General features: G+C 44.8%; 1 protein-coding gene across 1 annotated transcript; it reads left to right on the top strand.

Moving 5' to 3' along the window:
• Window positions 1-856: 856 nt before the first annotated feature.
• TRIM63 (tripartite motif containing 63) lies at window positions 857-22,164 on the top strand. Its single transcript, XM_063140326.1, has 9 exons — window positions 857-1,175; window positions 6,661-6,830; window positions 8,921-9,089; window positions 12,156-12,251; window positions 13,666-13,899; window positions 16,068-16,090; window positions 16,692-16,816; window positions 19,730-19,801; window positions 21,497-22,164. Exons 1-9 carry the CDS (start codon window positions 1,017-1,019, stop codon window positions 21,505-21,507), a joined length of 1,059 nt encoding a protein of 352 aa, XP_062996396.1. The 5' UTR covers window positions 857-1,016; the 3' UTR covers window positions 21,508-22,164.
• Window positions 22,165-22,456: the final 292 nt, after the last annotated feature.

The raw sequence follows: 22,456 nt of genomic DNA, 5'->3' as shown, positions 1-22,456 counted from the left end.
AAGTTTTCCAGCTTATAATCTGCTTGGATTGTGAAGTGCTCCCATGCATCCTGCCTTAATTGTGCAATAAAGCCAAAAGATTTGCCGTATTTAGCCCCTACTTTTTGAGCGTATCTTCCGAGCCGCCGCTGGGGCACAGGAGCAGGATTTTAAAGAAATGCTTGCATCTGTGTAAGCTTTTAAGATAAAGACACCAAAATTGGCACAGTAATAGATATTAGGGAGAGCTTTAAGCATACCAAATTTGAATTGAATTGGGTCATCTGTTGATTTTTTAAATGATTTTTTTTTACATTTCCCCCCTTAAACTCACTTCCTAGTATGCAAAGGATCGCTGTTGCCTAGTAGCAAAAAACAACAACAACCGTGAAAGCTTAGTGCTATGGGGATAATCCGAGGGAAGCAGGTACGTGGGATGAAGCTCTAAGAGTGACCCATTGGAAGAGGGCAGCAGCCAGGGGGAGCTGGACATAGCAAACAATTTTGTTGAGCGGTTCAGAGTTTAACCCCTGGTTTTGTGGGTGTAACAGCAGGGGGAAGGCAGGCTCATGTTGCTTGTTGAAGTGTGACCCGTTTGCACAACTGCAGCTCTGGTTTCTTTGTCCCAAAAGACACGGGTGGAGGTGTGGGTGGAGGAAAATAACATTCATCCCTGGAAGTCGACTTCCCAGCCTTCGAACACGTTGTCCCCTCGGCCTTGTTTACAGACCTCTCTGGAGGGACGAGTGCTCACCCTCCCCACACACCCCTTCATGTGACAGCATGTCAGGTTTTAGGAAACACGACCCTCCTCCCGGCCGATTCTGCCAGCCGAAGCACATGTGACTCTCAGAGATAAATTATAAATAGACAAGAGGCAGACAAAGCGCAGAAACCCAAAGGCTTCACTTCCAGAGCCGACACACATAAAGCACCGTTCTAGAAGGATCCAGACGGCCTGCCCCAGAAGAAGACCGTCCGACGTCTCCTGTGAAGTCCTCCGCTAAGGATTTAATTGGGAAGCGCCAAACCGAACCATGGATTACCAGTCGAGCATCATCAGGGACTCTAACCCGATGGAGAATCTGGAGAAGCAGTTGATCTGCCCCATATGCCTGGAGATGTTCGCCAAGCCCGTGGTGATCTTGCCCTGCCAGCATAACCTCTGCAGGAAATGTGCCAATGACATCTTCCAGGTCAGTAGGGGCCCTAACGTGGTCCAAGGTCGGTAACGGTGTGGGCATGATTTAGAAGGCTTTGTGCTTGATAAGAACCAAACTGCCCATGCTGAGGGTTGCTTACAGAAAAGCTGGAAGGTTATGTGGGTGGAACAGATAGAAGGGCACCAGGTTTACCCACCAGAGGAAAGATGTTCTCACAAAGGTCTAAATCAGCTTTCCCTTAAATCGGTCTGTAATGGAAATAGAAATGGGTTTGAGTCAATCGTATGCCTGAGTATCCAGAAGCAAGTCCCATTAAGTTCAATGGGACTCCCTCTCTAATAATAATAATAATAATAATAATAATAATAATAATAATAATAATAATAATATATTTATTACCCTGCCTCTCCCTCCGGATCGAGGCGGGGAACAACATCAAATACAAAACTACTATAAAATACATAAAACTGATTAAAAACATATAAAACGAATACATTATTAAAATAACAGCCAGACATTTTAAAATTCGACTGAGTAGGTGAAAGTGCGGATAGGACAGCGGTCTTTTGACTTATGCCCTTGTAAGCCTGCTTAGGCTCATAACAAAATATATATATATATATATATATATATATATATATATATATATATATATATCAGAGGCTTGGATAGTGAACAGCGTTCTCCATCACCCACCCCCTCCCAGAGATCAATTTATCAAATGCACTTTTGTCACTTTCTCGTTGAAACAAAGCTGCATTTCGACCCAACCTTAGTGCTAGAATCCTGGGATTTTCAGAGGCGGAGCTCTGTTCAATTATTGCAGCAAAACCAACCAAAAAAATTCTTGTGGCACCTTGAAGACTTCACACATTTGTTCTGCCCTTCAGCTGACTAAAAGAAGTGGAATCTAGTCCATGGAAGTTATGCTAGAATAAACCTGTAGATCTTTAAGGTGTCACAAGATTCTTGGAGGTTTCCAGGTATTTATGAAGTCCGGAATTCATCCCTGGCTACTTCCAACCATCTCAACTACAGTTCAGGGTTCTTCTTCATCACTGAAGAGACTTGGTATGTTCCGAAATAAGTTACCTTCTGACTGATCATGGAAATGAACCAGGGAGTATAGGAACCGAAAGACTATCACACTCAGAAAATGCATTGAGTGGCCACTTACGCACCACCAAAAATGGGGACGGAAGGAGGCACAGGTTTGCATAAAAGTTAATAGTATAGATGCAAATTTAGAAAGGCTTACTATAAGTTGAACAGAAATACAATACATCACATCTTAGTAGAGAAGACTGTGACCAGAAGAGCTGTGTGTCTTCTGCTCAGTCTGCAGACCATGTGCCAACTATTGATGAACAACTTCAAAGCACCTGCTGCTCTTGCTTCTTATTTATTTATTTGTTACATTTATATATTTGTTATATTTATATACCGCCCCATAGCTGAAGCTTTCTGGGTGGTTTACAAAAAGTTAAAAACAGTAAACATTAAAAGTATACAAATTTTAAAAACATAAAAACAACAGTATGAAAACAACAGTATCCATTTAAAAACAACAGTTCTGGGGGTCCGTTAAAAAACAAACTTAACGTTGTTAAATGGTGTTAAATGCCTGGGAGAAAAGTCTTGACCTGGCGCCTAAAAGATAACAGTGTTGGTGCCAGGCGAGCCCCATCGGGGCCATCATTCCACAGTTGGGGGGCCACCACCGAAAAGGCCCTCTCCCTTCCCTTAGGGTTATTTATCTCGAAACCAGGCTTGGAGCGGACAGAGCCCATCAAATAGAGGATACCTTCAAACTGGGGTCTGTTGTCTTTAAAATAAGAGATACGTGGCCACCCTAGAGAAGCAAGGGAAAATGAATGCACTACATTTGAAAAACTCATGAGCAGAGTTGTGGAAAAGTACAACAAGAGTGTAATTGTAACTGACTTAAGGTGGGGTCCTAAGCATGTTTAGACAGAAAAAAAGTCCTACAACTCCCAGCATGCTAGGAATTGAGGGACTTTTCAATCATAGGACTGCGCCTTTAATATTTAAGTCAAGTCTAATGAAATGGTCATGACTGTGAAACATTTTTCACTTTATATAAATTAATCAACATACAGTCTGAGTTCATATTTGTCAGGGTCTCTATCTTTGAACATTCAAACACATACTCCCCGCCCCCCCCCCCCCCGCCCAACACCAGATTTTGATTCCTGGGGAACGCACTTGAACCAGCTCGCAAGAGAATCAGTTGCCTTCTCCAAGAGGCACTTTGGCTAAGAACCAGCCGATAAAGGCACTGGTCTCTCAGGGCCTGTTCTACGTATGACGCAGTCTTCCCAAACAATGTTGACCGTTGTTGTGGGACCTCCAGGGCAACAAAATAAGGAGAGACAGGAAGGAAAGCCCAGGGGCAGAGAGATGAGAAACTAGATCCGGTTTGCTGGAAGAGAGATCAACGTTTTCCAAAGGTCTTCTCGTTTGGCAGGCAATTGTGCCGCAGGGGAAGGGTGTCAGGAGCAGAGAGGTGCTTGCTGAAACTGTAGCCAGACCTACCATTGATTGTTTATAACCCAGGGCTTCTTCTCCTCAAGGTGGCCACTTACACATGGTCAAAAAAATCACCCGAAAAGGAGGAGCCAGATTTCCCTAAACATTTACATGTGCTGATTTTGTGTGTATAAATACCCCTTTAGACGCAATTTGAATTGCATGGAATGATAAGTAGAGTGCAAAGCACACCGTGATACCGTGATGGAGAAGATCGTGACCACTGTGCCTGCTGCTCATTCTGATTATTCATGTGCCAAATGGTGACGGGGCAATAGAAGGAGCCCTAGCACAGTGGTAGAGCGTCTGCTTTACCTGCAGAAGGTCCCAGGTTCAATCCCCGGCTTCTCTAGGTAGGGTTGGGAAAATTCCTGCCTGAAACCCTGGAGAGCTGCTGCCAGTCAGTGTTGACAATACTGGGCTAGATGGACCAAAGGTCTGATCCAGTATAAGGCAGCTTCCTGTGTTTCTAACTTCAAAGTCCCTGCTCCTCTCCTGTCTTCTGGTTCTTTGTCTTTAACTTGGACTTGGGCAGGGGAACCCTTCAACTAAAGGATGCCTTGAGATAATGTTCTCTGATGGCCCTATGTGTCCCTGAGAAGTGACATACCCTACTTCTCGCAAGATGGCTTCCTCCAGACAGATATCCCTTCCATCTAGGGAAACCCAGCCACGTGACAAACTCCTTTAAACAAATGAACAAACACACATGAGGTTAATATCCTCGTGGAAGAGAAGACCCATTTTGTGTGGAGAGATTTCATGAGCTGATTCCAGAAATGGAATGCCACAGGAGGCTGATCCAAGTGACATATAGTTCACAATATCAATGGGGAAGAGCCTGTAGTCTATACAAGATGCACATCTCAGAAGCCAATGAGTATCTGGTTTGGACAGTTGACGCCAAGCCCTACCCACTGAGCCTTACAGTCTCCTCTGGCACCAGACCTGGGATTGGTTATTTGGTGGCAAATTGTCTGTTTCTTCCTAGGGACGATTTGTGAGAGGAGGCGAGTTTTGAAGCATCCTTTATCAACACGGAGCCCTCCTGATGTGTTGGACTACAATTCCCAGCACACACACCCCCAGCCAGCCATGCTGGGAGTTCTTAGTCCAACACATGTGGAGGACACCAGGTTGGGGAAAGCTGGTTTAAAGCTAGGTTGGACCAGCACAAATCCACTTTTCTGGTTCATTCCTGTAGCACAGGGGTGCAGAATCAAAGGTCTAGGGGCCAAGTGGCCCTTCGGGGGGGGGGGCTCTCTGGCTCTCCGAGGTCCCCAGAAGGCTACACCCTCATCCCCTGCCCCCAATTCCCCCAATAGTTTGGATTTTCCCTGGTGTTGTGCCATTTTTCTCATCTTCCTAAAGGCTGACTTGCCCACCCCCCTAAGGCTAAGCTAAACTATGCTGCCACTTGGGGTATTTTTAGCCCAGAGGCGGAAAGAGTGACAAACTCTGGTGCTAATAAAAAACAGCAACAGACAAATCTTTTCTTTAAGAAATTCTTCTTTAATTAGCTCGACGAGTTTCAGATAAAATCCTTCTTCAGGAGCTAAAAAACACACCATAAGTACTAATTAGAGGCAACATCCCTGCTCCTGTTGCAAAGACCTGACGGCCGGGCAGATAAGACTAGAGCAATTGTATGTATTTATTGCATTATGAATGCAAACTATCTGAAGGCAGACTCTCAAATCAGCTATTCTGCAATACTCTACACTGCTCGATGATGGACACATCCTTAGAAGAAAGAGATCTAAAGCACAACAATCCAGGGTGTGGGTGGGTTTTTTTTGCCCAACTGTTTAGCCCATTCTCCGACATTGGAATGTGTCCACCAAGAGCTTTAAAACCAGCTGAACCATTTGCAAGATGGAAACAAATGTAGTAGGACTTGTACTCATTCAAATGCAATAGGACCTGAACTCAGCCGACAGTGGCATCTGGCAGTCCGTTTCTAGGAAGGCTTTGCCGACACCCTTTGAAATCTGCACGGCATCTGCCTGACGACTGATCAAAGGTTCGAGCGAACACCTTCTCTCACCATCTCCTGAGGAAGCTGATTCGCAGGAGGCTGAAGATAAACAAAAGACAGTCCATCGTCACACAGCACATGGAGTCCACAGTGCCACAAACGGCTACTAGAAATATAAATAAGCATCTGCAGATTTTATGCAAATCTGCTCCCTCATTTTCCTCTCTTGGTGAGTCATCTCCCCGCATCACTTTTTTGGGGTGATGCTTAAGTCGACACCCTAATGCGATGATAAGTTAAAGTGGCACCTCCATCCATGTTCAGAGACAGTTTACCTTCCCATTCTTCTATATCTACTAGGGAACAAATCTCACCATGCCTCCTTCTGTTGTTCCAATAGAGTTTGTCCAACCACTGCTGGAAATAGAATCTTTCCAGAGCCAAGATGGACTTTGGTCTCATCCCACAAGCCTATTCTTACATTCTTATGTCCATAAATTAGGGATAAACAATCTTGTTAACATACATTACTTTAAAAAGATATATATATTTCTAGATCTCTCCTTCAGCTGCTCTCTCTTGGGCTCAGAGGCAATCAGATGCCCACGCTATCCAGATAAAAAGCAGACCAGATCATATGTGTCAAATGAAAAGTTTAGTTTTGCCCGCCTGTAGCAAGCCCCAAAAGAAAGGGGTTATAACATTTCCGAAAAGAGGCTCAGGTGGGAGCAATTCATTGATATTGCCCAGTTTTCCAGTGACGAGCTCTCTGAAACAAGCACAAAGCATGCTGGGGGATTTCCACTCCTATCAGAAAGGACAGCCATGAATCATTCTTAAGGAGGTGCTGCCTGATGGATGATTCGGATGATCCTTAAATAGCTGAACTCTCACATCACTGTTCCCAGACTGAGTGGGTTGGGCGCCGTGTGTGTGTGTGTGTGCCAAGATGACTGACTTTTGCTCTTATGTCGTTGATGGCATGTGTAGGCCGCTAACCCATACTGGCAAACGACCCGAGGAACCACCATATCAGGGGGCCGGTTCCGCTGTCCCTCCTGCCGCCATGAAGTCATCCTCGACCGTCACGGAGTCTACGGCCTCCAGAGGAATCTACTGGTGGAGAACATCATTGATATCTACAAGCAGGAATATTCCAGGTTTGTGTGCACCGCTGTTTTCCTCTCTTCCTCAGGGGAAGCATTCTTAGCCCCTACTTTAGAGCTAGAATGATCTGGTACAGTTTATTCTCTGAAAAGCGCTAGGAGGCACCAGTCTGTAACTAATGAATACATCTGGGTTCATCTCTTTTGTTCCTCCATGGAATTTGCCCAGTGTAAAGATGTGAGGCCACAGTGGGTTTGAATTGGGGACTTCTGTCATGGAGGGGTGGCTGTTTGGGAGGGAGGGATGAACCCATACTTTGGCCTAATCTACACCAAGCAGGATATTGCACAATGAAAGCAGTATGGGAGTGGTATATGGTCTGTGTCAATGGGCCCCGACAGTTGTCAGAGCACTTCAATACCACTACAAAGCAGTAGTGTGGCTCCTGCCTTTTATATATCACTTGCATAGTGCAATATCCTGCTTGGTGTATCCTTAGCAGCAGGGCTGGATGTACGCTACTGCTTTAAAGCGCTTTATAACAGTTATAAAGCGCTTTAACTGCTTTAAAGCGCTATAAAACTGTTATAAAGCGCTTTAAAGCAGTAGTGTAGATCCAGCCCAGCATGATTTGTAGACATCAGCAGGCGAAGCTTTATACAGCATGCAGAGAAATCCTTAGCACCTGCTAAACACTCTAGATCAAGATGCTGGGGGATAAATACTCAGCTCCAAACAGGGCTATTTGCAAAACTGAAACAAAAAATAAAAGCAAGAGTGCAAAAAGAGGAATTAGTTCACAGAAGTACAATGATGGGGTGTTGGGGGATGCCAGATACTGGGAACAAACGAGAAGGCAGTAAGCTGTGGTCTCCATGGTCTACTTGTGAGCTTTACATGGGTTATATATGGATGGGGGAGAAATTGGTTACATTTGCATCTTATTGCAAACTTACCTACTTTTGCAGTTTTGAAACAAAACACGGAAAGCCAGTAATCCTTTGAAATGTGCACTTTTCCGGATTTTGAAATGGAGTTCTCTCATAAACGAAATGGATACAAGCATATCTATATTAAGGAAAAATGTGCATAAAAAGAGCTCCGGCTATTGGGCGGTATAGAAATATAATAAATAAATAAATATCAGAAAAAAATAACATTCAAAAATGTTATTTAGGAAAATTGCTGGCAAAAGATGTGTATATTAGACAAAATCGCATACAAAAATGCATGGGTTGGGCAAAATGCACACCAAAAAATGTGCACAAGTTTTCATGCCAGTATTTTATTAAAAATATATAGATTCTCAAAGTTTAGGATGAAATGAATTCAAGATTGGGAAAATTCTCAGTTCTTGACAAACCAAACTTAAGACAGGAAAAACGTCAAACTGAGAGAAACAGAAACTGACCAATTCTCCCATCCGTAGGTAGATAGTGTTGGGAACAGTAGATTACGCTTTCCCAAATGTAGGTTCTCGGATGGTGTTGGACTACAAGTCCCATCAACCCCAGTCGTTAACCAGTGGGGATGATGGGATTGGCAGTTCCACATTTTTGGAGGACTATGGGCTGAGAAAGGCTACTGGAAACCAACACACATACTGTGAGAAATCCATTTGGGGACATGAATGGAATCCCTTTCCTTTCGGGGACATGGGGAGGGGAGGGGATGCTGATGATGCTTTGAGGGTGTCATCATAAGTCTTCTCCAGGAGGAAAAGAAAAAATAGCATTGGCCTCCCAAAATAAAATCAATGGCCTTGCATAGACCGAGCTTAGCTTTTCGGACCCATTGGCACGCACAGAAGCAAGGTCTATACATAACCCCAGAGAGGAGGTTAATATTACAGACGAGGTGGGAGTCCACCCAAACTGTACTGTACGATGAGACGGCTCTGGGCTCCATTACCTTCACGCCAAATCTGTCACACCTGTGACGACTCTGATGGGGTCGGGGCTGAGTTTATACCCATGGAATCATAAACTGACACGGCATCGTCGACGATGAGAAAGCGGGCCGGGGGTGATGGGACTTGCAATCCAACACAACTGGAGGGCTCCCGCTTGGGGGTGGGGGAAGGCTGCTCTCACCACTCTGCTCCGCTGTCTCCCTCAACGGCCCAATCTTGTGTTTCCTCCAGCCGGCCCCTGAAGAAGGGAAACCATCCAATGTGCAAAGAGCACGAAGACGAGAAGATCAATATCTACTGCATTACCTGTGAGGTGCCCACCTGCTCCATGTGCAAAGTGTTTGGCGCTCACAAAGATTGCGAAGTGGCACCACTGCAAAGCGTCTTTCAGGGACAAAAGGTAAAAGCAAGCCCAAAGCCGGCTGTTTTGCGATTCTCTATCCCACCCCTCACCTCCCGTGAACGCTTTCCCCACGTCCGCTGGTCTGCAGAGGAACGTCTAAGAATCTGACGTGGAAGCCCTGCATGTCGAAGAGCAGCCTTCCCCAACCGGCTGGACTACAGCTCCCATATTCCACAGTACGCCAGCTGTGGAAGAGGGGAGTGGTAGTCCCACACCCCACTGCATCGTGTGGAGGATGAGAGCTGTTGTTTCCCATCACCCACACTATGCTGGCTGTGGTGGATGGGGGTTGCAGTCCCACGCAGCTGGAGGGTGTCAGGCTAGGGAAAGCTGCTACATGGAGGTTTCTGCTGGGTCTGTCGGCCTTCCCTGACCCCAAGCAGAACAGGTGAATGCACCCCCCCCAAACACACCCAACTTCCCCTCTGGGGCTGCACAGCAGAGGGGGAAACGAGCCGCACGGCTGTACAGCCATTTTACTCGCAAGAAAGACCGCCCCTCCTTCCAAGAGCAATACCCCACCTTCTGTTTTTTTCAACGATTTTTGTAACTTGATTGCAGCAGTGTGGTCCTTTGGGCATTGCCCAAAGAGAGGAAATGCATCACCCCAAAAAGATGACAGAAGGGGACACTGATTTCCAGAAAATTTGCACCTGCCAATTCGTATGTATTGATGCACCTTTAGAAATAATTGCTAGGATTCAACTAGAAATACAGTACATCTCACCATAGTGGGGAAGAGTGAGGCCGGGTCACCTGCGTGCTTGGTGCTCAGTCTGCTTTTCCGATGCTACCTGCGGGTGGGCAACTTCAAGGCCCCCTCCTCTGCTCTCCTTTCTTATGGTTCTTTATCTTTAAACCGGATTTGGACTGGACAGCCCTTCAAATAGAGGACACTTTCCAATAGAAGACTGTCCTCTGTAAAGTAGGACACCTGGCCACCCTAACTTGTGGCCTCCAATCGGATGTTGCTTCAGTGCAGTTTTTACAATATCTTCCTTCCTTCCTCCTTCACACACGATCCCAGCCAACCACTGGGATCATGGCTAGAGGAGGATACAGCGCCATGTCATCAAGCAGATTTTGTTGTGCGACACTTTCGAGTGAGGGCATCTGAAGTCTGCTTACTTTGCCCTCACTCTGAATGGGCATGGGGGTGGGAGGGAATACATCCCCAATGCGAAGTCAATCAGGCCAACACTTCCGGTTGTTATTTTTACCAAGCGGTGATTTCAGCATGGGAGGGAGCACCGGACCAGGTGTCTCAGCAACAGTGACCCACGCTGCAAACATTCTGCAGCCTTTTAAAGCTTTTTTCCTGGTGCCCAAAATAAGTGTGAAAATCCATTCTAATCAGTTGCAGTGCCTAAACGGTATTCCGCAGTAGCTTTTCCGCCGTTTCTGATCTGCTCTGAGTAGTTTTGGAGTTTCCGGGAGCTCAGTTTGAAAAGCAAACCTCTGCATTAGAGCCAGAAACTCATCGCTGCCCACCAGATCAAGGGGTCCCACTCCTTGACCTCAGGAGGGTTCACACAGCTTGTCGCTCGGCACGCCAATGGGATCTCTGGGCAGCAGCGAGTATCTCCAGTTTGTGCCGGCAGGCGATTGGAGACGTTCGGATGTGCTGCGCTGTGTCTTTCAGGAATAGCCTCTGACCCCTAACACAGCTGGTATGAATACACAGCTGACTCCAGCTCCCAAACTGTCCCTGGCAGGTTATATTTAGAGTCACTGAAGAGCCACGGAGCAGCAGTGGAGCTCTGGGAAGGGCATTCATTCCCAAGGGAGCAGCTGCGAACGGGCCGGGGCAGGTGGGAGTCTTTCCCTGAACTTCTTGGACGGGCTTTTTCTACGAGCCCGGAGAGTCTTTGTGCCATCTCCGAAGAAGCCAAAAGCAGCAGAGGGGGGAGTCCTTAACACACAGCCGTGTGTCCTCTTTCACAGAGGGATGTCCTCTATTTGAAGGCGTCCTCTGTTTGAAGAGCTGTTCAGGCCAAGTCCAGTTTAAAGATCAAAGACTATAAGACGCATGGCCCATCCACAGTTAGCCCCTGCACACTGGACTGAGCAGGCAGGCACACAGGTCACAGGTGTCCTTATGGGTGAGATGGCTGGATTATATTTCTGTTTGAATGATCATTATTTCTAAATTTGCATCCCTATGTACAAATGAGGAGGTGCGAATCTTATGGAGGTAGGTGTCCTCTTTTGTTCTGCTTTTTGGAGATGCATTTCCTCTTTTTTGGTGATTCATGTGCGGCCACCCTAAATCAAGAGAGATGCACGTGTCCCATTAACCTGCATGCCAGTGGAGGCTGGTGGCTCCGACATCAGTGGGGCAGTGAATCTGCTCCAGGTTTCAGTTAGGACTGATCAAAAACTCTAAAGGAGCTTTCCATCTCACCACAGTGCATGGATGTCTGTGACCAGGTGAGCTGTGTACCTGCCTGTTCAGTCCTTGGATGGCCCCTTTAGAGTTCTGACTGGTTCTGACTGAATCCTGGAGCACATTCACCACCCCACTGACATTGGAGCCACCAGCCTCCACTGTGCCCCTGCTGGATCAGAACAAGGGTCCATCTAGACCAGCATTCTGCTCACACAGTGACCATCCAGCTGTTGACCAAGAACTCATAATCAGGACACAAGTGCAACACCACCCTTCCACCCGTGTTCCCCAGCAACTGGTGTACACAGGCATATTGTCTCGAATACTGGAAGTAGCAGAGAGCCATCAGGACTAGTAGCCATTGATAGCCTGAAGGAATTTATTCAACCCCCTTTTAGAGACATCCAAATTGGTGGCCATCACTACATTTTGTGGGAGTGAGTTCCATAGTTTAACTATGCGCCGTGTAAAGATGTCCTTCCTTTGATCTTTTCCGAAGCTCAAGTTCCCCCTAGAATTGTCGCATCCCCTTTTGTCTCCCCAAGTTGGATCTTCTGTTTCCACAGCCATCCTGCTCGACTCTCACTGTGCTCCAAAGACGGACCACTGTTTGCCCTCTGACTCAGAGGGAGAGGGCATGAATTCACACCTATTTTTATCCTCTCCCCTTGCAGACGGAGCTGACCAACTGCATCTCTATGCTGGTGGCAGGGAATGACAGAGTCCAGACCATCATCAACCAGCTGGAGGAGTCGTGCAAGACCACCGAGGTGAGGAATGCGAGAAACGGCTGAGTCCTCCGAAATCTGAGCGGCGGAAGGGAAACCCAAACCCTGGGCGATGGCTGATGGCACAGGAGTTAGGCGGGGAGGAGTTCTAAAGAGGGTCCGGGAGACGGCTATTTAATTTAGAACAGCCTTCTCCAACCTGGGGCCCTGCAGATGCATTGGACTACAAACCCCATCATCCCCAGCCAGTGGCCCAAAATGATGGGGTTGTAATCCAACGTATCTGGAGGGCGCCAGGTTGGGGAAACCTGATTTAAGTCTGTGCCGGGGTTGGAGGGAATTCAGTGTTCCAACTGAGGGACTGGAAAGCCAGTAGAGCGTAAAGCTTACGAGACTGAGCTATGGATCAGGAGGTCCCCTGTTCAAATCTCACCTCCCCCATGAACTCAGACGGTGGCCTTAGGCAAGCCACTCTTGCCAAGCCTCAGCGCTCCCCCACCCAACCTTTAATATGGGGAATAATAATACTGACTTCCCTTAAGAGGCTGTGGTAAGGGTTATAACTAGATAATGCATGTCGACAAAGGATAAAAAACAAATATTTTTTTTTAAAATAACAGTGGATAAACAACACTAGGCCTGTGCATGGACCCCGCAATTCACTTCAGACCCCGATTCGGACCTTCCGAATCGAGCCCGATTCGTTTTGGAACGATTCGGAACCAGTCCGCCTTGCCTCGAATCCGAATCGAGATTCGGATGTCTGAATAATTCCCAATCACTCGCTGATATAAAGTATAAAGGAGAAAGGGGAGCATTTTGCCCGTTGCTCAGGTCAAAGGTGCACCAAAACAGGAGCAACAAAATGAGCAGCAAAATCTTATTATTATTATTATTATTATTATTATTATTATTATTATTATTATTATTTTATTTATTTATATAGCACCATCAATGTACATGGTGCTGTACAGAGTAAAACAGTAAATAGCAAGGTCCTGCCGCATAGGCTTACAATCTCAATTGAAATCCTCGTGCTAGTGTTCCCTAGAAAGACAAAACAAAATGTACTTTTCCAACAAGCCGTTGCCTTGAGTTTCTGCGATGAACTTTGTCGCCATTATGACTTTGCTGCTGCATTTTAGTCTGTGCTGTCTCTGTTGCTTGCTCAGGGTGTTGGTGTTGTTTTTGCCAGTGATGTGATTGTATTAGCTGCCCTAGAAGTCCCATTTTGGGGGATAAAAGGACAGGAAAATCTTTTTAGGGCACAACCTTACACATGCATAGACGGGGAAAAAAACCCTGCAATTCCCAGCATGCCCCAGCCAGCTGGCTGAGGCATGCTGGGAATTGTAGGGCTTTCCACCACCACCCCGCTCAATATGCATAAGGATTGCGCCCTTAATTAATCAAAAATGTACAGGGAATCGCTTCATTTCTTCTCATTCCCTTGCAGGAAAATAGCCAAGTGGTCAAGCAGGCCTTGTGCGAGAAGTTCGAAGCCCTCATTGCCGTCTTGGAGGAGAAGAGGAGCAACCTGCTAGAGCGCATCTCCAAGGCGCAAGAAGAGAAGGTGGGGTTCATGCAGAGCCTGGTCCTCCAGTACAAGGATCAGCTGGAGCAGTCGAGCAAGTTGGTGGAGTCCGCCATCCAGTCCATGGAGGAGGAGGCAGGAGCTGCCTTCCTCATGGTGAGCCCCGTTGCGATATATATATATATATTACTAGGGAAAGGCAAGCCATGGCCAAGTGCTCTTCATCTTCCAGTTGGAGACTGGGGACAGATTGCCTTTCTCTTCCCTTTGGCAACCGCGGGGCGACTTAGCCCAGTCATCCACACTCATACCATACCATACCATACCACTTTATTGCGATCCATAGATACATGAGAAAACAAGAATCAAACATGAAATCATCATCCACACTCATCATGTCTGCAGGAAATGATGGGAATTGCACGCCCAACTCATCAGGAGGGTGTCTTAGAGAACACACCAGGGTGGCTTCCACACTTCTGGCTTTTAGCTCTGCCGAGGCCTTGCTTTTTCCATAGTCATGTCTTTAGAGATTAAAGGGATATTATTTATTTATTTATTTAAAATATGTATATCTCGCCCTATATCACTAAGATCTCAGGGCGGCGTACAGATAAAAACATACATTATAAAACAATAAATATACACAATTAAAAACAAATTAAACCATGATCCAAGTTAAAACAATATATAATTTAATATATTAAATATATTAGTAGTAGTAGTAGTAGTATCCCGCCTTTTGCCCAATACTGGGCCTCAAGGCGGCCTTACAAAGTTTAAAACATACGTTGTAAAACCAAGGAAAAGAAATGTAAAAATAAAAATAATAAATAAATAAAATAAAATAAAAACATACACATTTAAAATACACGACAAAATTATAAGTTATTAACATAGATGGAGGACCAGATTATTTTCCAAAGGCCTGTTGGAACAAACAAGTTTTAGCCTGCTTCCGAAAGCCCATCAAGGAGGGAGCCAGCCTAGCTTCCCCGGGAAGAGAGTTCAAATTGTCTTTGCTTACCCAGTGTTTTGCTTCCTGTTTCTCTTCCGCAATTGTAATGAGCTGAATTACATGGGAGGAGAGGGGCCACCACGTGGTCTGTAACTGAAGACTTCCCTGCTCATACACTTGGATGGGACTGCGCCTTCTCGTGGGTATTTTGTAGTGCAACTTCGGCTGCACAGGACAGGAAATCTCGAGATATTTCAGAACAATCGGGATATTCAAGGTTTTTTTTAAAAAACAGAATAACCAGGGGAAGGAGCAGGCGACATGCAGGAGGCTCATGACGTCGTCAAAACGACCCACAAACTTCCATGAGCAGCCAGTCACGGGTGTGCTATAAATCACTCATTTAAAGAAGCCCATGGAAGCAGAATGGGAAGGGTGGATTCAGATGGCCCTTAATATAGTAGTGTATTATCCAGCAATGGCCAATTGCATGGCCAAGATCCTTCTATAATATTTATTTACCAGGAAGCGCCATTTAACAAAGGTTGCCTGTAACATTAATTAGTAGCTTCCTCCTTGCTGCTTCATTCTGCGTTAATTGCTTCCTGTTTCCTGTGGTTGGAGGGTATTTGTCATGAATTAGTGTTCTCCATCTGGGTTTTTTAATTAATTAAGGGTGCAATCCTGTGCATATTTAGCCAGGAAAAGGGGCCTATAATTCCCAGCATGATGGGAATTGTAGGACATTTTCTGTCTAAACGTGCATAGGATTGTGCTCTTACTTAAAGATTCCTACGGACCCCATGCCAAGGTGAGATTTGAACTGGGGCCTTTATCAGCCACTATCTAAACGTAATTCTCCAGGCACAAAAATTCTCATGATGGCCCTGTAATGCTAAACCATGATGGTTAAGCGGTTTGAGCTAAACATTATGGCTTAGCGTGTCATGTGCACCCTGACTTAGTGTGTTGTGCGCACCACTCCTAACCATGGTGGCTACATAACCACAGTTTAAACACACTCACTATCCACTTGCTGCAAAAGGGTTAGCAGCCTAACCATGGTTTAGCGTGTTGTCTGAACAGGCCCTGTGTCAGTTGTTGCTCTCATTAGGACTGGGGAGACCCAAATTCAAATCCCTCTTCAGACAGGAGGCTCTCTGGCTGGTTGTTGTGTTGTGAGGATAAAAGGGGGTGGGACAAGCAGGTCTGCTGCTTTGTACTCCTTGGAGGAAGGGTAGGATACTAATGTAATCAGTCAACCCAAATAGAATTTGAGACAAACTGGCCCAATTTTAAACTGAATTGTCTTTATGCACTAATGATCCCCTTCTCTCTCTCTGTCTTTCTTCTTTTCTCATTCCAGACTGCCAAGCAGCTCATTAAAACGTAAGTCCTGGAATTTCTTTTTCTAAGTTGCAATTCCTTGTGCAAATGGTCTTATAGTTGTTCTCAGTGACAAACACAGGGCTCTGAACATGAAGGCCCCTCTGGCTGAAAACTTAAATACAAAATTTTAAATGGGCTGTACTATTTTGTTGGGTTCTTGAGCTGCAATAAGCCAGGGGCACATGAATCATCACGCAGCGTGCTGTAAGAACTCGCCCAAATTGGACCCCTTTCGCTGCGTGATTTTTCAGGCACTTTGAGACATCGTCTCTCTCTTAGTGCATGACAAATTCATTTATTTGTATTTATTACCTGGTTTTATAGACTGCAATTTAGGGCATAATTCTGCCTTCAAGGCACAGGTTCCAGATTTCAAAAAATACAATCATCATCATCATTGCCAATGATCAAGGATAATGGGAGTTGTAGTCCAGCAACACCTGGAGGGGCACAGGTTACCCAAGCCTGGTTTACAACAACATATAAAACAACACAGTGCAAGTTGTTGAAAAACAACAGAATAAAAGCCTTGGGTAAGACACTGAAACACACTAATAGCAGGAAGAAAACAAAATCATTTCCCATTCTGTTTTCTCCCTAGAATTGTGGAGGCATCAAAGGGAGCTCAATTGGGGAAGATTGAGCAAGGTTTTGAAAATATGGATTATTTCACCGTAGACCTGGAAAATGTCACGGAAGTCCTGAGAGGCATTGACTTTGAAGCAGGTATGGTAACTCAGTCGGCACCCTTTCAGTGTACGAAATTACCCTTTTGAACTTCTCATTGCTAGGTGAATTAGGACCCGCTAGCATCTGTTGAAAATAATATCAAGCTTCCTATCTTCAGACCTATCAAATCCACCCTTTTGATAAGGAAAACTATGGTCAGAAATGACAGTATGGATAGCAAGGACAGGGAGTCTGAGAGGTTTAGTTCATCCTGAAGGTCAAATTGCACAGACCAATGAACCATGTGCTAAAATATAATAAGAAACAATACAGTGTGAAAACCACTGTGATTTATATGTATCAGCCACCAATACTAGTACCATTTCATGTCAACTCTTAAATTTAATACCGTTGCATGCCAACTGTCATGCTTCATCTATCAAATGTTGCCATGAAATATACAGGTGATGTGGGGGGAGGTTGTCAAATGCAGTTTGTTCAATAAATATTTGAGCATGCAGATAATCGAGGGAGAGCATCATAATGGAGAATTTGGGGAAGCAAATTCATTTGAGCTCTAATTCGCCTCTGTACCTGCCCTGTGGTTAGGAATGTACAGTTTTAATTAAATCAGTTCCGTCTGCATTTTGTGGATTCTTAGGCATCTTTCATTCCGTCGTTGATCATTGATGGAATTTTATTTTTTGCACGAGAATTTCATTTGTCCGCAAATGTGCAAGGGCGCATTAATTAATGTACATTAGCTCATGCACACGTGCGCAAATGTGCATTTGCAAATGAATGAAATTATGCAAATACCCTCAAAAGTTTTTTTAAAAAAAGTGGTCCACAAATCCATAGAATTCACGGGACCCGGAAAAAGTCAGTCAACTGTGAAATCTGCAGGTTGAATTCATTGAAATCTAAACTCATTTAAATCCATTGTGGATTTCTCCAGCGACTAAAGTCCACTATTGTTATACTGTGGTTCCCATTGTGTGCATAAAAACATTTCTGTTATTAGACAGCATTGCTGAAGATTCTTAGATCTTAATAGCTTAAGAAGAAATAGAATTTCTTAACCATTTCTTGTTCTTAGACTTCTAGTTTTAACCCTTTAAAAAAAGAAGAGATCTCACTCTATGAATAGGCTATTCAGGTGAAAGGTTACCAGGCAGCTTCTAAGAAGCTCCTGCATTGTAAAATCAGCATGTACTTATACCCTTTTTATGGAGAAATTATCTCATAATACTATTAACTAGTCTCATGAATTGGGGCACACAGTTTTAATTATCTCATTGTTATTAAAACATTCCTAAAAATTGGATCCAGCAGGGCTTTTTTTCCTATACATATGAATCTTACACAAAGAACTTTCAAACTAGTAAGATTCATAGAATCATAGAATAGCAGAGTTGGAAGGGGCCTACAAGGCCATCGAGTCCAACCCCCTGCTCAATGCAGGAATCCACCCTAAAGCATCCCTGACAGATGGTAGTCCAGCTGCCTCTTTAATGCCTCTAGTGTGGGAGAGCCCACCACCTCCCTAGGTAACTGATTCCATTGTTGTACTGCTCTAACTGTCAGGAAGTTTTTCCTGATGTCCAGCTGGAATCTGGCTTCCTTTAACTTGAGCCCGTTATTCCGAGTCCTGCACTCTGGGAGGATCGAGAAGAGATCCTGGCCCTCCTCTGTGTGACAACCTTTTAAGTATTTGAAGAGTGCTATCATGTCTCCCCTCAATCTTCTCTTCTCCAGGCTAAACATGCCCAGTTCTTTCAGTCTCTCTTCATAGGGCTTTGTTTCCAGACCCCCGATCATCCTGGTTGCCCTCATCTGAACACGCTTTCAAAATTTTGAAATGCAATTTTTTTGGAATTTTTTATCTTTCAAATCACTCTTTATTCAAAATGTACTAATTAAACTTAAGTACATAAATTTATCATTTTTCTAGACATCTGTATATCAAGCTTTTTGATGTGCATACCTTACAGAATATTTTTTGCTCATTACGATAAGCGAAAACTTTTAAGTACGCTTTTGTCCTGAAGTAATACACCTGTTCATTACTCAAATAACTTTTTTTGGCCCAAGTGGTAGGGCTTTAAATCAGCATTTTCTCTTTGGATACCATCCAGGTCATCCTTGACAATTATTTTTATGCCAGTTACCCAGAATTCATTGCAAACCTGCTGGTGAACCTGTATCATCTTTTAATACAAATTACTTTATTATTTATTTACATCTCTGGACTTCCAATTACCTTCTGTGCAACATGCTTAATTGCTTGGGGCTTGCAGCTCCACGACACGACAGGTTTTGCTTGTTTGGGGGGTGGGAATAGTCATTTCAGCCACAGAGAGGACTTTTTGTGGCAGATCCAGGACACCGAGTGTACTAATGTTACAGCATATCCCTGGATACCGCCATTGAGCTATTTTTCTCCCATCCCCAGTAATAGCACATGAGCTGCATAGAGAAGGGTCCCTGGTTCAAACCCCCAGCATCTCCAGTCCAAAAAGTGTAAGAGTGGAGGAAATGGGGAAAGGAACCTGGGAAATTGCTGCCTGTCAGAGCAGAAAATACTGGCTTAGATGGACAAATGCTTTGAGCTGACAGTTAGAACAGGCGATACTGGACTAGATCGACCAATAGTCTGACCTTGTATAAACCCTTTCTTACTCAAGCTACTAGTCCTGATGGCTATGTGCTACCTCCAGTATCAGAGGCAGTAAGCCTGTATACATCAGTTGCTGGGGAACATGGATGGGAGGGTGTTGTTGCACTCATATTCTGCTTGTGGGTTTTCCATGGGCAGCTGGTTGGCCCCTGTGGGAACAGAGTGCTGGACTAGATGGACCCTTGGCCTGTTCTTAAGCCTCCCTCTCAGAAATGTCCTTAAGCAGGTGGGTTCTCAGTAGAAAATGTGGTTCTACCATTCCTGAATTGTTTCCTCCCTTCCTTTTTAAGATGAAGATGATGAAGAGCTGAACGAGGAAGAAGAAACAGAAGAGGAGGACCCTCAAGTCCGAAATGTGGATGGTAGGTACGGAAAAAAGAGCAAGCAAAAGGGGAAAAAGAGATGAAGGATATGCACTCTCATGAGGATAAACGTAGTTGGAGGCCAGAACCAGGGTGTGGGGAGAGGGAGGATGCCATTGGACATGGCATTTGAGCCCGTGTGTGTGTGTGTGTGTGTGTGTGTGTGTGTGTGTGTGTGTGTGTGAAATGATACCATGGGAACGGACTGTTGAGTTCTATACCACTCTACAAGCACTTGAAAGGTTGCCACAAAGAGGAGGGCCAGGATCTCTTCTTGATCCTCCCAGAGTGCAGGACACGGAAGAATGGGATCAAATTACAGGAAGCCAGATTCCGGCTGGACATCAGGAAAAACTTCCTGACAGTTAGAGCAGTACGACAATGGAACCAGTTACCTAGGGAGGTGGTGGGCTCTCCCACACTAGAGGCATTCAAGAGGCAGCTGGACAACCATCTGTCAGGGATGCTTTAGGGTAGATTCCTGCATTGAGCAGAGGGTTGGACTCAATGGCCTTGTAGGCCCCTTCCAACTCTGCTATTCTATGATCCTTCCCTAGCATGTTTCTTGTGACGTGACTTCCCCTTCTGCCACTTCCCACATCTTTGGCTGCTACTGATGGAGGTGGGGACACTCCCAATGGGATGGATCATGAGACCATGGCCATAGCTAGACCTAAGGTTTATCCCTGGATCATCCAGGGGTCAAACCTGTTCGTCTAGGTGACACACAGGGGATCCAGTGCTCAGGCAGGGGCGAACCCTGGATGATCCCAGGAAAAACCTTAGGTCTAGCTGTGGCCCAAATCAAGGGATACTGTTTTCAGCAGCATCCCCATGGCACATAACAGAGCAGCAGGGACTGGCTTTCTCTATTATTTACTTCTTGGGCATTTATTCTATAAAGCATCTAGGAGCTGACTACTGTCAGAGGCAGGAGACTGGGATATATGAAGCATTGCTCTAACCCCCTGAAGGTTGTTCTTCTGTTTTCAAACTGATGGGTTAACTCTTCTGGATAAACTAGCTTCTGCCCAGCCAATAAATATTTTCTTTTCCCCCCTACAAATACTTGTCATTAGCTATAGTTTCACCATTATAAAAGCCATCATGAAGAGCATCATGGCTGAGCTATTCTATTCAGAATATTGATACTACTAAAACTCTTTTCAATAAAGCCTACATACAAATGCCCTCAGCCAGTTCCCTATTTTTGTCTGTCTTGCTCCAGTGTGACCAAGGCTCTTAATAGCTTTTAAGAGTTAAAGAACGTTTGAGAGAGGCATCTGCATGAAATGCCCACTGTTGTCTCTGGTTACATAGATTTTGCAGGTTTTTGAACCAAGACAAAAACCTACTAGACCTGTAAACCAGAAAGAAAGTAGAAGTGTGTACACACACACAAAAGCAGCAATTTGTCTTTCATGACTAACCTAAGTCCCATTCATTTCGAGGGGCCAACTCTAAGAAAGACTAATATTGGATTCAACCTGAGACATATATTTTATCCTGGCACAAAAATCCATTCATAAGTCAATGACTTTGTCTTTTCCAGCAAACCCCTGTGCATGTGGTCCTTATCTTGTCAGTATCCACAGATTGGCTTCCATCAAACATGACCTTTTGTCCTGAATTGGTTCCTTTCCCTAACCTACCTTTTCTATCTCCTTTTTTTTTTGTTTTTTGTTTTTGTTTCAGGTCCTCAGTAACAAAGCAGGAAAAAAGAACAAATTCCAAGGGGAAAGAAGAAACTCTACCTGTACAGATACTGGGAGGATTTGGGGAGGAGGAGAAAGGAGAGGAGGAGGGGTGGGGTGGGGGAAAATCCAAACTGAATGCCGGAAAAGCAACGGGAGGAGGAATGGGGCGAAGTCCAGCCACGGAAGAGCCATTTGGAATGTGGAGTTCTTGGCAATTCAGAAAGAAAAACTTGCACAAAGACACTTTTATACACGGGTGCAAAACGGAACCTTTCGTACATTTTATATGCTGTGTGTTTTTGTACATAATTGTCATGGCACTTGATTTTTCTTTTTTGTAAAGAACAAATAAGCTTTTTTCCATCTTTTTTTTTCCTGCTTCAGAGCAGCCTTTCACAGACTGAAGGACATTGATTGATTCTGGCATTTAGTTAAACCACTTCTTTGCACTGTGTAGCCACTAGAGAAGACAGGAAAGTTTAGCATTAGACCTTAGCAAACAAAAAAGAAGAAATAGCTTTGATTAACTTTTGGATCTAGGAGGAAGGATCGGAGAAAGTATATCTTCTGCCTCAATGCCTGTAGCTGAACTTTAAAGACGTCTGTTGACTTTCCTCCCACTTCTTTGTTGTATATAGTTACACAATAAAATGAATTCCAGTTTTATCTCGACGTCAAAAAAACCTTCTAGCAATGGTGGAGGTGGCGACAACCTATGGGACTCACTGCCACAAGATGTTGGAATGACCACTAAGCTTAGATGGCTTTTTAAAAGGGTTAGCTGAAAGCATGGAGGAATAGTGGAAGTCTGGTGGCTCTGTTGTCAGTGGGGCAGTGAATCTGCTCGGGGTCCCCGTCAGAATACTAAAGGAACTATCCCAGGTGCTGAAACCCAGAACAGATTCACCACACCACTGACATCACAACCAACAGCCTCCACCAACATCTGGAAGGCTGC

The sequence above is a fragment of the Elgaria multicarinata genome, chromosome 13 (genome assembly GCF_023053635.1).
Source record: "Elgaria multicarinata webbii isolate HBS135686 ecotype San Diego chromosome 13, rElgMul1.1.pri, whole genome shotgun sequence".
Lineage (NCBI taxonomy): Eukaryota > Metazoa > Chordata > Lepidosauria > Squamata > Anguidae > Elgaria > Elgaria multicarinata.
This window is presented reverse-complemented; position numbering and strand designations above follow the sequence as displayed.

Bases quoted from the DNA above. Each gene is read 5' to 3' on its own strand.
- TRIM63 (XM_063140326.1), top strand. From the start codon at position 1,017: ATGGATTACCAGTCGAGCATCATCAGGGACTCTAACCCGATGGAGAAT. The intron at 1,176-6,660 runs GTCAGTAGGGGC...TGGCATGTGTAG, and splicing joins GTGCCAATGACATCTTCCAG to GCCGCTAACCCATACTGGCA. The intron at 9,090-12,155 runs GTAAAAGCAAGC...CTCCCCTTGCAG, and splicing joins GCGTCTTTCAGGGACAAAAG to ACGGAGCTGACCAACTGCAT.